The sequence below is a fragment of the Callorhinus ursinus genome, unplaced genomic scaffold, assembly GCF_003265705.2.
Source record: "Callorhinus ursinus isolate GAN/ISIS: 27379988/994484 unplaced genomic scaffold, GSC_fseal_2.0 scaffold22, whole genome shotgun sequence".
NCBI lineage: Eukaryota > Metazoa > Chordata > Mammalia > Carnivora > Otariidae > Callorhinus > Callorhinus ursinus.
In genome coordinates, this window is record NW_027397084.1 from 17,784,231 (window position 1) to 17,800,890 (window position 16,660).

General features: G+C 39.0%; 2 protein-coding genes across 3 annotated transcripts; both read left to right on the forward strand.

The window, feature by feature from the left end:
• Positions 1 to 7,362: 7,362 nt before the first annotated feature.
• LOC141374810 (uncharacterized) lies at positions 7,363 to 11,109 on the forward strand. The gene is made up of 2 exons (XM_073905161.1): positions 7,363 to 7,495; positions 10,970 to 11,109. Exons 1-2 carry the CDS (start codon positions 7,457 to 7,459, stop codon positions 11,063 to 11,065), a joined length of 135 nt encoding a protein of 44 aa, XP_073761262.1. The 5' UTR covers positions 7,363 to 7,456; the 3' UTR covers positions 11,066 to 11,109.
• Positions 11,110 to 11,376: 267 nt separating this feature from the next.
• On the forward strand, positions 11,377 to 16,023 carry PTP4A1 (protein tyrosine phosphatase 4A1). Of its 2 annotated transcripts, none has more exons than XM_025890430.2 (5): positions 11,377 to 11,517; positions 12,553 to 12,645; positions 12,969 to 13,099; positions 14,089 to 14,163; positions 14,599 to 16,023. In XM_025890430.2, the coding sequence occupies exons 1-5, from the start codon at positions 11,413 to 11,415 to the stop codon at positions 14,714 to 14,716; spliced, it is 522 nt and encodes a 173-aa protein (XP_025746215.1). In that variant the 5' UTR covers positions 11,377 to 11,412; the 3' UTR covers positions 14,717 to 16,023. The 2 variants fall into 2 exon arrangements, with proteins under 2 accessions (XP_025746215.1, XP_073761261.1); XM_073905160.1 differs by having other exon boundaries at positions 14,603 to 16,023.
• Positions 16,024 to 16,660: the final 637 nt, after the last annotated feature.

Here is a 16,660-nt window from a genome sequence, read left to right on the forward strand (position 1 = left end):
ATATATATATATATATATATATATCTACAATAACCAGCATGCTTATGGTATACAGATTCTGTGCTTCTTCCCTAGACAAAGCTGGATAAACCCTGACAACCTTCAGATCTTTAGCCTTTACTCTTCTGTGTACCTAGTCATCATCTTCCTTCTGTTCTCACAATCTTCCTCTGGACAGATACAAAAAAATTGATTGTTTCAACTTACACATTCCAGGATGACTTCCCTTAGATCACATTCAAGTCACCTTGAATTCTTCTCCCCCTCCCTCTGCCCCTCCCCACCCCCGCTCCTGTGCTCTCTCATATAAATAAAAATCTTAAAAAAAGAATATTGGATGTGATTAAATTCCTTTAAACATTCATTTCCTCTCCCCCCCCATTATAAGAGTGGCATTTTGGGAAAGAAATTAGAAAATACAGAAAAGAAGAAAAAAACTGTTCATCCCATCTCTCAGTGACACCTGCAAAGCACTTAAATGTCAGTTATAACATGGTTAATATTTTGGTTTATTTTTTTTTCTATTTTTAACTTGCATTTTTACATAGTTGTAATTATACATTACAGAGTAAGTATTTTCTCCATGTTAAAGTCATTAAAGGATACTTCTTAATATCTGAAGAATATGACATTATGTAGATATTTCATTATGTAGATATCTCAAGTGATATCATCTACTATGCATTCGTTCTTTAAAGAATTTCTCAGAGTCTGATTTTTCTAACAAGTTCAAGAAAAAATGCAAATGTGTATTTAGCACAGCTTGGAAAGCAATAAGGACACAATAAATTTTAACTTTTATTTATTTATTTTTGAGAGAGAGAGAGAGAGAGAGAGAGAGAGAGCAGGGGGAGGGGCAGAGGGAGAGAAAGAATCTTAAGCAGGCTCCATGCTCAGCATAGAGCCCAACACAGGGCTGTCTCATGACCCTGAGATCATGAACTGAGCCAAAATCAAGAGTCAGATGCTTAACCAATTGAGCCACCCAGGCACCCCATGCTTTCCTTCCTATTATAGTTATCTATCAGGAGTTTATTCTCTGAAAACTTAAATATACAATTTTTAGGAGTTCCTACTCTACTATATTCCTCAGAATCTTCAGAAATAGTGCCTTTCTCCAAGCATACATTGAGTACCATTATTTCTTTTAAGCTTCTAGTGTGTTCCTCACATAGTGCTAATGAAAATGAATTATGGAACTTTATGTCAGTGTGCCGCCACCATTCAGCACCATAGCATAAAATAGGCTTACAATAATGACCTTATATCCTTGTTGGGACATGAACAAAAATTTTTGGAAGCCATGGGGCATGTTGTGATTCGAGTCTTCTTAATTCTATTTCTGTATCTCTGATCTAGCCGCTTTTGTCCATTTCTGCTGCCCTCTGCTAGTCAACACCATCATTGTTCCCCATTTGGCAAGATAGGAAACCTCAAGTCTTTGACCCCATCACACTAATTCCATTCTAGGACTCCCTCCAATCCATATTCCACAGACTAGGAAAGGTTATGTTCTTAAAAACATATATTTCCTGTTATACAGCTGTTGCTCATCATCCTTAAAATAAAATCCATTCTTACCAAGGCCTACAAGGACCTGTGTGATCTAGTCCCTGCCAGATCTCTCCAGGCTGACTCCCAGCTTTCTTCCCTTATTTTGCTGCAGTTCCTCAGGTCTTGCATCTCTCTAAACACCAACAAACTCTTCCCACCTCGGTATTTGTTTTGTCATCCCTCTCCTCCTCTCCCTCTCTCCTTGATTCATTCTTGTCATTTAGGTCTGGGTCTCCTGGGAGGTACCGCCCGACTTCCCTGCCTAAAGTCAGTCGTCCCACCAGCTAGTCTGCTTACCTCTTTCACAGCACATATTTCAACTTATAATTATACTCTTTGCTTAGTCACTTGTTATTTTCTCTTTCCTCATCTGTGTATAAGTTCTATTGGAGGCAAAAACAATGTTTACGTTGTTCTTCATAAGACAGCAGAAGTGCCTTGTATATGCCATGCATGTAATGAATAAAATATGTGTTGAGGAGGGAGGGGAAGATCAACAGCCAAAGCTATGAGAGTTGGTGAAAACCCCAGGGAGCAGGCAGAACGGGGCCAAGAGGCCCTAGGACAAAACTCTAGTAAACACCATTGTTAAAGGAGCCTGCCAAGAAAATTTAGGAAAACTGGGAATGGGAAGTCCCCAAAAGGATTTTAGGTGAAAAAGTAACCTGATCATATCCAGACAAATATTAGTTGAGTATCTACTATATCTATTAATATGTCTGAGGATTCGAGAGCCATATAATGACAACTGTCCTTAAATAGAAGAAATCTTAAAATGCTTCTATACTAATTTTCCTCTCTTTTTTTTACTTGAAGTATAGGTGACACACAATGTTACATTAGTTTCAGGTGTACAACATAGTGATTCTACAACTCTATACATTACGCTAAGCTCACAAGTGTAGCTACCATCTGTCACCAAACAATGCTATTACAATACCACTCACTATATTACCTATGCTTTACCTTTTGTCCCTGTGACTTATTCATTCCATAACTGGAAGCCTGTACCTCCCATTCCCCTATACCCATTTTACCCACCAAACTCTACCTCCAACCCTCTGGCAACCACTAGTTTGTTCTCTGATTTATGGGCCTGCTTCTCTGCTTTTGTTTGTTCATTTGTTTTTTAGATTCCACATATAAGTGAAATCACATGGTATTCATTTTTCTAGGACTTACTTTACTTTTTTCACTTATTCAGTAGCTTCTGATGAAAAATGCACTAAGATAGCAATGTTGGTCCAACATGCCCAGTTTAAAAAAAAAAATGTGTTAGAGTAGGAAAAAAAAGTATGACTACTTTAGCATTTAGTTAAATAAATGTTATTATGTTTGCCGGAAACTGTTCAAGAACATTTCTCCTTATGTAAGGCTTACCCCCAGTAATGCTGCTTAGGTCAGTGTCTGTCTGGATTATCTGCAGCCTAAATGCCAACTCTGTAAATTAAACCTGTCAAGTGACAGCTTTGCCATAGCATGCATAACCAACGTGTAAAATTTATTTATACCCATTCCCTTTCTCTGGCCAGATTAAATTCTCCTTTCTTAAGCCATTTTTTACTCACTCCGGACTGTGGCATAATTCAACATGTTCTAAACAATTACATGGAAACTGCAGCTCTTCTGATTTCCAATTCCCAAATGACTTTCATTCAGACTTTAGGACAACAAATTTTTCAAGTTCACTAAATATAACAATTTTCTTAAATTCTTCCAGGTAACAGTATATGAATCAGTCATAATAATGGCATGCTATGAAAATGCTGTGAATTATTATAGGTTCATAAGTCCTTTATTCAGTGTCCCAAGGAAACAGTTCATTTCAACATGCAAATGGAACTATTCTTTTGACTAATCTGTCCATCACGTTGTAATGTGCATGCTGAACCTCCACAGAAGTAAATACTACATTAAGTGGCAGGATTTCTAAGTTGAAAACACATTTTCCTCTGATATGAAGACTTCCCTAAGCAATTTCCAGGTTTATATTTAAGTGGATTAAAATTAGTCATGAAAAGTAAAGAGACAGAAAATGGACATAATAGGGATTAACTGAAAAGAATTATTTTCTTAAATGGATCATTTTTTTAAAAGTTGTTTGAAAACTGCCTTAATTTTATTGAGAAAACATTACTTCTAGTGATTGGGTTGGATGACAGTAAAATTTTTATTTCTGATCCAGCAGGATTCTTTTATCTAAAGATATTTACATCTTTAGCACCCACTTGGGTCGGTAACTGGCAGTTTCTATGTCTGACAAATACAAAACACAACAGCCCAAGTATAGCTATTGGCCTATGGACTTTGTCCTTGAAAAGTCTGTTGTGACAAGCTTAATTGCTTGTTAGAGATCTCTGTTTAAAATTCCCACAGAAATGATGATGTAGCACTGCTGTTTGGTTTCATTATTCATCAAACTTATTAAAAAGATTTAATATCCCCATCACAAGAAAAAAGTTGTAACTATGTATGGGGACGGATGTTAGCTAGACTTATTGTGAGGATTATCTCACAATATATATGAATACTGAATCATTAGCTTGAACACCTGAAAATAATATGATGTATGTCATTTATATCTCAATAAGTACATAGAAATACATAGATATAAAAAAAGACTTCATGAAACTTCAAATCAATGTCTTAAGGGACGAAAACTTTTTAACATAGAGCATTAGTTTTAAGCATTTATGCTGACAATTGTATATTCACAGAAATGCAAATGTGCTCTACATTTTTTAACATTTTTTACAATCACACAAGATTAATTTTAGATATAAAACAAAATAGGCTGTTCTGTAATAGCAAAAGGAAAATAAACTTTTACAATGTTGATAGGGACTGTGGTTGTGTCCCTGAATTTTTAGGAAATACTTAAGATTGCCCTCTGCACTGGTATCCAGACACCCACTGGGGTATTTGCTTCTACCAAGTATAGTTGGCATATTATTATACTTTGCAGTCTACTGTTTGTTTGTTTCTGGGTTAGTATCGTCACATTCAATCTTTCTATCATTGCAATGATAACATACATACTATATTAAATGTTTTTTTAATCAGATTTCCTCATAACCCCAAATCATCATTCTGTTTTGCTGAGAAAAGTAACTTATAGCTGGGCATCTTGTTTAGTAGGAAAAGTCATCTTCCATCTCAGGGCTTTTACTGGAGCTTAGAGTAAGCATTAGCTTTCAGCATTGGGTTTTCTTAACTCTGGATATCTGGACCACTATTTGCAAGCATGTTGGCTCAGGCTGGAGACCTTCTGCTAATAAGTGTAAGTGCTGATGCTCCAAATGCAAATCTGTGGAGATTAGTAGGTCTTCAGACCACAGGAGTCTCTGGACCCATATTGGGATTGACTACCGTTCTCTAAGAGTCAACACTTTTAAACTGTTGGGCTGAGTAGACCAGACACCCTCAGCACTGCAGGGAACCACCATGGCACAGGACACATATAAACATGGCAGCTGCCACAGTGACAGGCCCAGGGCTACCCTGAGAGAATTTAACAAGCTGGTCAGCAAGACCATATTTATATCTGGTTTAAAGTATGACCTTTCTCTCAATAGCAAAAGTTTTCTCTAGTTCTTCATCCTTGAACTATGTCCTTTTCAAAGTAGAAGAAGATGGTACCTCATCTGAGAGGCTAAGACCTCTGGAAGCTGATTAATGCACTTGTGAGTTTGATCCCAGCTTTTAGAGCTTGCTGAGCATAGCTGACTGGATACTCCAAGTCAGCACTACTTGTGGTAATTACAAGATGTGTGCATCACAAGGCTTGCAACTTGTATCACAAGTTCTACAAGAAAACTGGCTAATACTGATTTGGCTCTGCTTACCAATTGTTGAATTTATATCTTGTCCCAGCAAATTCCTTTTTTGAAAAGTCATTACATGAAAAACTTTCACCACACCAATTAGCATCACTGTGCTGACCAACTTTTGGAGAGTAGCTGATTGAATGTTTTTTAGCTACACTAGTGTTTATGTTGCTCAAACTTTTTGTTTATTATGAAGTTAATTCTGCCCATGACACACCGTTAATATTTTCTCCTAGAGTGCCATCAATGTTTTAACTTTATCAAAAGTTTTTGTCATATAGAAGTTTTTAATTTTTATATAATGAAATCTCTCTCTTTGTGACTTGAGTTCCCTGACCTACTTAGGAAGGCCCCTCCCACCCCAAGATTTTTTAAATATTTTTTTTGACATAGTACTTTAAGATATTTACTCCTTTTAAAGTTTATTTGTAAAAGGACATTGTTTCTCAAGCTCTTTAGTTTTCCTTGAGTTAGATGTATTCAAAAGTTTCCTAAGCGAGTAATTTCTTTAAAATGAAGATGATTTTACCTTTGCTTCTGTAAAAGCCTGACACAATTCCTTTTTTCAAAAGTGCTTACTTTGTTTACAGAGTGTATGTTTATAAGAATGTTGAATAACTACCCAAGCACTCTAAATAAAAGTACTAACAAACCCTAAAATACTGCAGTACAGTGACTGAGAACACAATTTGATCCCTAAAGCCGTCTCCAATCTACTGCTCAGTGAAAACAGCAAACAAAAGGTCTCAGTGTTCGTAGAAAACCGAGTTCTTCAAAGCAGGTAAAAGTCCTGTTTAGTCCTTCCATAATGTAGAGGAGAAAGGGTTTCCAGATTATAAGTGACAAAGTTGCCCTTGTGTAGCACAAAACAATCATGATAGGGCTTTACTTCTTAAAGGCCTAAATTATGAAAACAGTGGAGGAACAGAACTGAAAATGAAAAAAAAAAAAAAAAAGCTTTAGCTTTGATGCAAAGAATTACAGCAGTCCTTGACATAACCAAAGATTCTTAATTTTTAAAAACGCTTCCTTTTAGCAGTGACTAACCTTTTATTATCTGTGACAACACATCAAGTGAGCAGCCGTACAAAGGATACATGTGATTTCGGAAATGCCACAACTGAGCCAACTGCAGTTGCCCGCGTATGTAGTATGGAGGCGTGACCAAAAAAGACTATAGGGAGCAGGGAGCTTTAGCTGCCTCACGAGGTACTCTCCCAGTCTCCCATAGCAAAAGTTTCTCCCCGCTTGGAAGTGCCCCCGGCGACAAGTATTCACCTTGTCCGAGCCTAGGGCCGTGGCATTCAAGGTGTTGAGTCACCGGGTACAGCGGTCGTGCGACATAAATATTATTTGATGACGGAAATCGTAGTGGCGCAGGTGCCAAGATAAACCGCTGGCAACGATGACTGTGGTTTGACTTAAGGCCGAATAAAGTAGGATCGGGACTGAGCCACGGTTCCAGCCCTGAAGGGATTGCATTTTAAGTTGAGGCAACTTCAAAGCTCCCCATGTGACATGTGCGCACTCCTCGGCGGTTTGAACTATGAGAGCCAGGGTTTCCGGCGTGATTCCTTCCAGCCGATAGATTGTAATCTCCCGCTCCCAGGCCTTCCCTACCCCAGGCTTGCTCAGCCCCTGAGTCCCTCCACGGCCCCTTCCCTCCCCTGCCCGGGGGATGCTACGACTGCAGCACTTCGCCATTCATCAACCGGTTTACACCGGCAGCGGCCGCCGCGCGGTGACGTCCGCGGGGGGCGGGCTTCCGCCCCCGCCCGTCGGCGCTCGGCCGGGGGCCCCCGGCCACGATTGGCGGCCAGGAGTTCGCACGTCGCGCCGGCTATAAAACGGAGGGCTTATGACGCAAGGGCGCCTCGGCGCGCGTATTGGCTCCCTCTACTGCGGGCCGGCTGGGCTACGCGCTCTTCTCGGAGCCGCTCACTGCATGGTAGAGTCTGGTGCCCCCGCCGCCGCCTGTAAAGCCGCCGCCGCCCCGCGACGACCACCGCTACCCCCTGCCCTGCAGCTGCCGCCACCGCCGCCGCCTGTGTCGCCGCCGCCTCGGGACCGGCTGTATGATTAGGCCACAATCTTCAATGAGTAAACATATTCCTGTGAGTATCCGTCGCACCGCCGCCTCTGGAGCCGGGGCTCCACGACCGGCCCCCCCATCCCCACCGTCGCCTTTGTTCGGAGCCCGGCGTCCGCTCCCCACCGCCCCGGCACGCAGTTCCGGTGGGTCCCTGGCAGGAGGGGGCCGGACTACGGCCCTGTGGCCGGACGGTGGGGCTGGCTGCGGGGAGGCGGACGCTGGGGTCCACGGGGCTGCGGGTTGGCGGTTGACTGCCGGAGGCACCCACTTCCTTGTCCCTGCCGAGCCGGCGGCGGCCGGGGCAGTGCGGCCGGGCCTGCGCGGCGGGTGGGGGCGGTTTCGGCCACCGCAGCAGGCCGGGCGGGGCGGCACAAAAGCCGCTTTGTGACCGCCGCCTCCGCCCTTGGCCCTCCGGTCTGGCGCGCCTGCCCAGGGCCCGGCGGGCTCCGCGGCGTCCCGACGCCCCTTTGTTTGGCCGAAAGAGAGCGGCCCGCCTGGGAAGCGGGAGACGTGGCCCGGGGTGGGGCAAGGGCTGCGCGTGTCACTGCGGAGCCGGATACGGGGAGGGCGCGGCGGCGGCGGCGGGGTCGACACCAGACTCGGGCCGGCGTGGGGTAGGCGGGGCGGCCGGCGAGGCTGATAACGGTCTCGACCGGGAGGTCTCCGGGCTCGGGGGCCGGCACGGGACAGGCGCCTGGTGCAGCCACCCTTGTGCTCCGCTGCTCGGACCGGCGCCCCAGACAAAATGGCTTCGGCGTCCGCGCCTGACGGAAGGCGCGGCGCGAACCCGTGATTGCGGCGCGGAGAGGGGGCGCCGCGGGCGGGCCCCGGCGTGCACCGCCGCGTGCGCGGAGCTGCGGCCATCGGGGGCTTTCCGCGAGCTGCACTCTTGGCGGGGGCTAGAGCAACACTCTGCTAGGTGAGGAGACCGACTCCCTGCCCCGCCCTGTGCCCTTAGTCTCCACCTGGTAATTCGAGCTGTTCCGGATTTAACGCCCCACTTCGGGCTCTGGATAATGGGAACAAGTTGAGTCTTGTCCTTTCTCTGAGGCAAGTCGGTGGAGAAATGGTCTGGGTCTGAGCGCCTTGGAAACTGCCAGGACTACTGTTGCACTGAAGCGAAGGAGTCCACGGCCGGGCACCAGTATGCACTTTCTCTGCCAATCTTTGGGGCCCTGGATGGCGCCTTTTAATCGGGGACTATTTAGAACTGTTCCTGAAATCCTTGGTGTAATATGTTGTTGCCTGCTTTTGGCTTGTGGCAACAGCAGCCAACCAGAGCCAGAATTCTGAGGTTTATCTTCTGTCCGTGGAAGCCTTTTACCATTCCAAGAGTATTAAGTTGTTATTTGCACTGTAGTTGGAACCGTCGACCTGCTTGGGATCCAGATTCTGAGGCAGTGCTTCCTGTTACTCTTTTTATACGAATTTTGTTCAATGGCAGTAAATCAGTTGAAAACCAAAAAGCTAGGTCATTCCCAGGACTAAAGCAGCATTTTACATATCCTCTATGCTAGGTGCATTACTTAAGGTATAGTAGGTCTGGAACAAACTTTACAACGAACTGTTGGACAGAGTGGTGGTTATACGGATTAATTGCTTTGACTCTGCAATCTGACAAACTGATTTAAGCTTCTGCACAGAAATTGCTTTGCTCCCGCCCCCACCCCCGTGTATATTATTGTGATTATATGGAATGATAGATGGGAGGGGGAAGAAATGCCTTGGTATTTCTGAGCTGCCTATTGTGGATAGTTTTTCCTGTGGCAAGGAAATTGGTAATGAGGGAATGTTATGAGAAGATGTTAGGTAGTTGGGGTCACTGCTCTTTTGGTGGAAGTTCCCCCCCCAGCCACTGGATGGCTCCACTAAGTGAGTTATTTCTGTTGCTTTTTCTGCTTCCTGATGAACTTGCTTATATGAAGAGAGATGGCCAAACTCAGCTGTAACAGGAATTTTAGCTGTTAAATGTGGAAGTCGTGATGTGAAATACTGTCTTTCTCATACATCTGCTTTCAATTGAAAAAAGATAGTATCTGGAAATCAGAATACTAAGCCACGAGTTGTTGCACTTAACAACTTTACAAATGACTTCTTTAATTCATTGTATGACATGGAAAAGCTGCCAGAATTCACTTTTTTTATTCTAAGGAAGTAATATTTAGGATTTGAGGTGAAAGTGTAACTGAAATTATTTTCCAGATTATTGCTGTCTGTGTTCACTGTAATAGAGCCAAGTTTACTTGATGGTAGTCACTAATGTTTGAACCCAACTAGCAAATACATGAAGGAATAATCTCTGAGGGCTCCTTTGAACAAATTTGGAATAATGAAAGTCCTCTTTCTTGAGGGACAACCTTGCAAGAAATGACTACTGAGGCTAGTTCTTTGTTTTGACAGGAAAATGAACTGGGTTTTTGACTTGCTGTTTTTCACTGATCTGCTAGATCTCCATATGAATTCTTCAAAATTAGCAAAATTGTTCTAGAAACTATAGCATGGTGCAGAATGCTATTTAAAGGTACAAAATGAAAATAGTTTGAATTTAATTTTAAGCTTTTGAAATGCTTAAATATAAACTAAGGGAATCTTTGGTTAAAAGATTTTACTTGGTAATTTGCCCTTGAGAATACATATAAAGTGTTTGGGGCAGTGGCTGGCACTTAGTACTCTTGTTAACCTATCAATTTTTCTTATTCCTCTCTTTACTCCTTAGCACACACGTCTTTTTTTTTTAACTTTATTAACGTTAATCCTTGTAATATTTCATATAACAAGTTGATTAACTTCCAGAGACTCAGATAAGGAAAATCTGTTAAAAGGGAATTGTAAATTAATAGGTTAGGGATCAAATGAGATAGTGTATGTGGAAGCATTTTGAAAACCAGTTTCTTGTCTTCCTCTTAAGAACATATTGGTTGAAGGGCGCCTGGCTGGCTCAGTTGGTAGAGCCTATGATTCTTGATCTCAGGGTTGTAAGTTTGAGCCCCACGTTAGATGTAAAGATTATTTAAATAAAAATTTAAAAAATATATTAGTTGAGTCTTTAGAGGAGTAACTAAATTATGCAAGGACTAACAGCTTCCAAAGTTTTCATGAAGTTTACAATATGTAAAAATATTTTATAAGCTGGAAAAATCAATATAGAAAGTTGTAGATTTTATGATACTATAAAGCCACCAGCTATTTAAAATGAATAATTAGTGGAAGAGTATGTGTAAGTGATACTGTCTAAATGTAACAGTGGTATTCTTTGAGGGGTCTCTGTATTAGGTCAGTAATTTCAATTTAAAGTAATCTGTGAATGCTTGTTTTATGGTTATTGATTTAATTTGTAATTACCCTTATATTTTGTGGTTTAAGTAAAAGTTGAAAAGGTGGCTTGGACCCAAATTTGAAAAGACAGTTGTGCACTTATATGCTACAAAAGCATAATATGTTCCTTTGAATTGGAAAACAACTTTTTTCTTCTCTCTCTTTTTTTTCTTTTAAACAGCAGTTCTGTGGTGTTCTTGGTCACACATTTATGGAGTTTCTGAAGGGCAGTGGAGATTACTGCCAGGCACAGCACGACCTCTATGCAGACAAGTGAACTGTAGAAATTCATTACTACTCCACCAAGAAGCCCCCGTAAGAGTGGTTAACCTGGACACAGAAGTGTTGAATTGAAATCCACAGAGCATTTTACAAGAGTTCTGACCTGGATGGGGTAAACCTCAGTGCACTTCCTTTCTATTGCCTCAGTATTACTGGATTGAAGAATTGCTGCTTCTTGTTAGGAGGTTCATTTCATTTCCCATTACTCCCAACTTCATACTCAAAGCACTGAGAATTTCAAGTGGAGTATATTGAAGTAGACTCAGTTTCTTTGCGTCATTTCTGTATTCAATTTTTTAAATTCTTTCATAACCCTATTGAGTGTTTTTTAACCAAATTAACATGGCTCGAATGAACCGCCCAGCTCCTGTGGAAGTCACATACAAGAACATGAGATTTCTTATTACACACAATCCAACCAATGCGACCTTAAACAAATTTATAGAGGTAAGGCTCGATGCTTTTTAATGTCTTAAACTGATTGCAGGTTAATGGTGAGGTTTTTTAGCAAACAGAATAAATAGTTTAGAAAAATTTTGTTGGTATGCCTACAGTTGAATTTCAAGAAATGAAATATCAGTTTTTTCTTTAGGTTACAGGAAATTATTTTGTACATTTTCAAACAAGGACATGTACTTGAATTAGTTTGGATTTATAATAAGGTCATCTAGGTGTTCATGCCTCACAGTTTGTTTATTTAAATCTCTATGAGGTCAGTATAATTCTCACATATAAGAAATTTATAGAAGGAAGACTGCCACTTAGAGATTGTTCATATATCTGCTTAGTCTAATGACTAATACTGTAACCAAAGTTAATGTCTTGGACCCTATTTGATGCTTCGAAGCCAATTTTTAGCTACTAATTATAATTAGTAATAATGGATTATGAGTCTTAAAGCTTGTTTTAAATGATGTGGGGTTTTTTACACTGTACTTACCGGATTTTAGAGTCTTTGAATATACCTTTAAGATTCTAAATTACCATGTGTACTGCCAATGAGCAAAAGTTAAAGTAGTTAATGTAATCAAGTCAAGTCAGATAACTTGTAGTCATGAGTGATTCCTTTGGGTTCTGTTTACCTTTGTCTCTGAATTGCTTCTCTCTTTTGTTAGTGCTTCATTTCCATATAGCCGGTGTTACCATGACTGTAAACACCTTCCATGTATGAAGGGCCACAGGATTTTTTTTTTCGTTTATTAAAAATATATGTGATGTTTAATATTCCTCTTTTATGCTTATTCTAGTGTTGTCATTTAAAGCAGGATTTCACTTCCCAGAGTTGAGTTGTGAATGTGGGTGGTGTGAAAAAATAATAAATAAATAAATAACAAGATTTCACTTTCCTGTTAAACATACATAGGTTGTACCATTCATTCCTTGATCTTTTGTTAACTAGCAATACCTTTTGAACAATTGGTGAGCAGTAATAACATGGTTATAAAGACTTCATTAATTATTTTTTATGTATGTTTTATCCAGGAACTTAAGAAGTATGGAGTTACAACAATAGTAAGAGTATGTGAAGCAACTTATGACACTACTCTTGTGGAGAAAGAAGGCATCCATGTTCTCGTAAGTGTTTAATAGCTCTTTGAGTTTGATACTGTGCTACAAAATGATCAACTTCAAAAAGCTTGATTTTTTTTTTTTTAAGTTATTACAAAAGTGTGCAGCATCTTAATTTCTAAATAAAGATGAAAGTTAAGCAAAGCTCTAAAGTAATGAGATCTTTATAAAGATTCGGAATTTATATGCATTTCATTGACAGTGGGGTTTCATACAACACATGTTTAAGCATATTAAAATGCTTTTGAAGACATCTGAGTGGTAGAAATTTAGAAGTATTAGTTGGCATTTATATTAAAAAATCTAAAATGTTTATTCTTTTGACTTAGGATTGGCCTTTTGATGATGGTGCACCACCATCCAACCAGATTGTTGATGACTGGTTAAGTCTTGTAAAAATTAAGTTTCGTGAAGAACCTGGTTGTTGTATTGCTGTTCATTGTGTTGCAGGCCTTGGGAGGTAAGAGAATTTCTTAAGTATTGGCCTTGATTCTAGTAAAAATTTGATTTTGAGTCCAGGAAAAATTCAGTTATCACTTTGTGAGTCAATTTGCTTTGTTAGGTTACATATTAAATTAAATTTAAAAGTAGGTGAATGTAATAAAATAATGTGTTCCAGTACAGCTGGAACTAACAAATGCTGTAGTTGTAATTTACACTTGTCTCTGTGGGCACAATTACTTACAGAATTAATTGTGTGTGCTGGGTTATATCAATGATATTGGAATCATTGTCCAAGCTCACTGTGAAAAAGAATTACGAATCATTTCTAAGGTGGTTTGCGTTGCATATGGTGTACTTTTGAGAGCGTTCTTGATCCTGGAGATTCCGATTCAGTGGGAACTCATTACCAGTAACACCCAAATATTCATATCCAGATTTGTAAGTCACTATCACTGCCCTCCATCCCCACCACCAAAAAAAAGTTCTTTTCTAGTGGGGAAAAGTAAAATGAGCATTGATGGCCCTGGGGGGTTTGGCATGCAACTGTGTCACAGTCTCATTGATAAAACAAAAAAGGAAGCAAACATTTCCAGAGGATGTTTAGGAAAAGGAGTTCATGACCTTTCAAAAACAATTTTTTTTAAATAGGAAATATTTTTTACTGCTTGGATTCAGAAAAAATTATCTGCATTTATCAAGATTTACCCCCTTAAATTTTTTTAAGATTCACTTCGAATAATACAAGTCTTAATTTATAGATTCATTTGTAACAATTAAGGGCATACATAGTTTATTTTTGGTTCTAGGTAAAGGGCTGAGTTTGGTAAGGAAATGCTGATGCTTTTATTAATTTTTTCACAAGAAGTCAACATTTACTATAAGGTATTACATAGGAAGGGTGGTAAATAATAGTAATTTTGGGTTAGGAAATGAAAGTTTAGAGTGTTGAATTTTCCAGGACTTGATTTTGAAAAAAGTGGTTTATCAAAATTCTTATCCTACCAGAGCCCCAGTGCTTGTTGCCCTAGCATTAATTGAAGGTGGAATGAAATATGAAGATGCAGTACAGTTCATAAGACAGTAAGTATATAATGAATTTTCTTTTCATTTCTTCATTGTCAGTGGATTTTATTACTACAGAAAGTTTTTCCCCCACAGCCCATCTAACCATTACATTCATTTTTAAGATAGTATTAAAACCAGGAAATAAGATCTTACTTACACTCCTTGTAAATGCTCATATTACAGAGATTCTAATCAATAAATTCTTTTCTCAGATCTCATATAAGTGGATATATAAATTTTGACTATTGTAACCAACACTCAAGATTTAAGACTTTGTAGTATCCTTTTTCCATTCCACATGTATGCCTATCCATAAATTAAGCTTTAAGTCGCAGCATGATAATCAAAAGATAAATTGCCACGAGAGATGATAATTGTCTATAGCATAGTAAATGGTAATGTGGAGGGATTTTGCTTTAGTAACTTCATATTTTGTTTCTCTTCATCTAGAAAGCGGCGTGGAGCTTTTAACAGCAAGCAACTTTTGTATTTGGAGAAGTATCGTCCTAAAATGCGGCTGCGCTTCAAAGACTCCAATGGTCATAGAAACAACTGTTGCATTCAATAAAACTGGGGTACCTGATGTAATTGCCTTGGAAGTGGAACTTGAAACAGGACCTAATTTGTCATACATACTAGCCAACATGTTGGCTTGGTGATTAAGTCTAATGAAGCTTCCATAGGAGTATTGGAAAGCAGTTTTATCAGGCCACAAGTTTGACAGAATTGCAACCTCTATGTTTGGGTTACGATCAACCTATTTGGACACTTAGCAAAAGATTTTTGCTTTACCGCGTTTAAAATGTGCTTATCACTTGTACCAATTGACCTTTCCTGAAATCATGCAGTATTGAGTTATGTCTTTAAATCTATTCCCATGCCAGAATCTTATCAATATATAAGAAATTTAGAAAGATTAGGTGCCAAAATACCCAGCACAATACTTGTATATTTTTAGTATCATACAGAACTAAAATCCCAGGAACTATGAACACTCTGGACCTTATGTGGTTTATTCCTTCAGTCATTTCAAACATAGAAATTAGGGCCTATATGGTTATTTGCCTGCTCACTTTATGTTTACATCTCCCACATTCATACCAGTATACATCAGGTTTGCTCAACTTTTTTTTTTTTTAAACCAAGTCTTACAATGATTATTTCATGTCTTTCAACAAATTTCATTTTGTGGTGTTATAGAAAACCTCCATTTTGAAAATCTACGTTGTACAGAAGCACATGTCTTTAATGTCTCCAGACAAAAAAGCCTTACAGTTAATTTTAATGTTTGCACTTTGGGGTGCAACTTACAGGGAGGGCCTGAAAAAAGAACGGGAGGGGGCTATTAAGTATTTTTAGTAAAATGTTGCCTTTGTCTTGTGCAGAACATGTAGAATATGCTCTTTAATTTAGTAAATATTTTTTTAAAAGGTAGAGATGCTTTGTTATTGTAGCTAAAACAATTCTTAATCATAAAATTTCTGAAATTCTTGTAATTTTTTTTCTTAACTGAAGTTGTTTACCAACTTATTTTTGTTTGAAGTGTGATTTTTTTTTTCCTTCTCTTCCCAACCTCTCTTGCAAAAAAAAAAAAAGTGGGTTTCTGCTAATGAATTGAGCAGACATCTAATATTTTATATGCCTTTTGAGCTGTGTAACTTAATATTTGGATACTTGATAATTTGTTTTATTATGTAATTGATAAAATGGTGATGTGTATTAATGTTAGTTCAACCATATATTTATACTGTCTGGGAATGTGTGGTTATAGTTCTGTGGGAGAAATAATTTGTCAGTGTTCACCAGCTTGTAAAAATCTAGTGCGAGAGCTTAAACATCTAAATAAATAATGAAATGCATTTATCATCATTGAAATTGTTTGGCTTAAAGTTAACTTATTTTGTAGAAAATGACAGAAATGAATTATGCTTCACTTAGTGCCATTTGAAGTATGTCCTCTTTTTTTTTTTTTAACAAATGAAGGATTAAATGAAGTTGACATTTAGTAAGCTCTTTATCGACACAATTTGTTACAGTCATGAGAACTGCTTAATATTAAAAGTACTTTCCATTATAGACTTTTCATTTTTAAAGGTTTAAATAATTTTGAACCAGTGTACTATGCTATATTGAGAAACTGTAGAGGAAGGCCTTAATTTGAAGCTCAGTTCCACCAAACAATAACTTGTTCTGGGCAACTTCTGAGCCCATTTTCTTATTTGCAAATAATGGATGCCTTTATAGGTTTTGATATTTGAATATAATATTTGGCACATGAGGGCCTAATGTTAAATTTCTTTCAGTAATCTAAAGTGCTTCCTTTGCATAGCTCATGTTAATCTAAAAGGGACAGATGTCCTTGTCTATATTTTTTTTTAATAGGTAAAACTGAGATTCAGAAAAAAATGGTACTCCACATTGTTTTAAAGATTTTGCTTCCATCTCTTTATATATTCTATATATTCCTAATATACACTGTTTCTGAAACTTAGAGCCAAGGTAAAAGGAATAA

What these genes read in the sequence shown, in the direction of transcription:
- PTP4A1 (XM_073905160.1), top strand. Translation starts at nt 11,413, where the DNA reads ATGGCTCGAATGAACCGCCCAGCTCCTGTGGAAGTCACATACAAGAAC. An exon ending in AAGAAGGCATCCATGTTCTC is followed by an intron (nt 12,646 to 12,968) that starts GTAAGTGTTTAA and finishes CTTTTGACTTAG; the next exon opens with GATTGGCCTTTTGATGATGG. An exon ending in TGTGTTGCAGGCCTTGGGAG is followed by an intron (nt 13,100 to 14,088) that starts GTAAGAGAATTT and finishes TTATCCTACCAG; the next exon opens with AGCCCCAGTGCTTGTTGCCC.
- LOC141374810 (XM_073905161.1), top strand. Translation starts at nt 7,457, where the DNA reads ATGATTAGGCCACAATCTTCAATGAGTAAACATATTCCT. An exon ending in CAATGAGTAAACATATTCCT is followed by an intron (nt 7,496 to 10,969) that starts GTGAGTATCCGT and finishes TCTTTTAAACAG; the next exon opens with CAGTTCTGTGGTGTTCTTGG.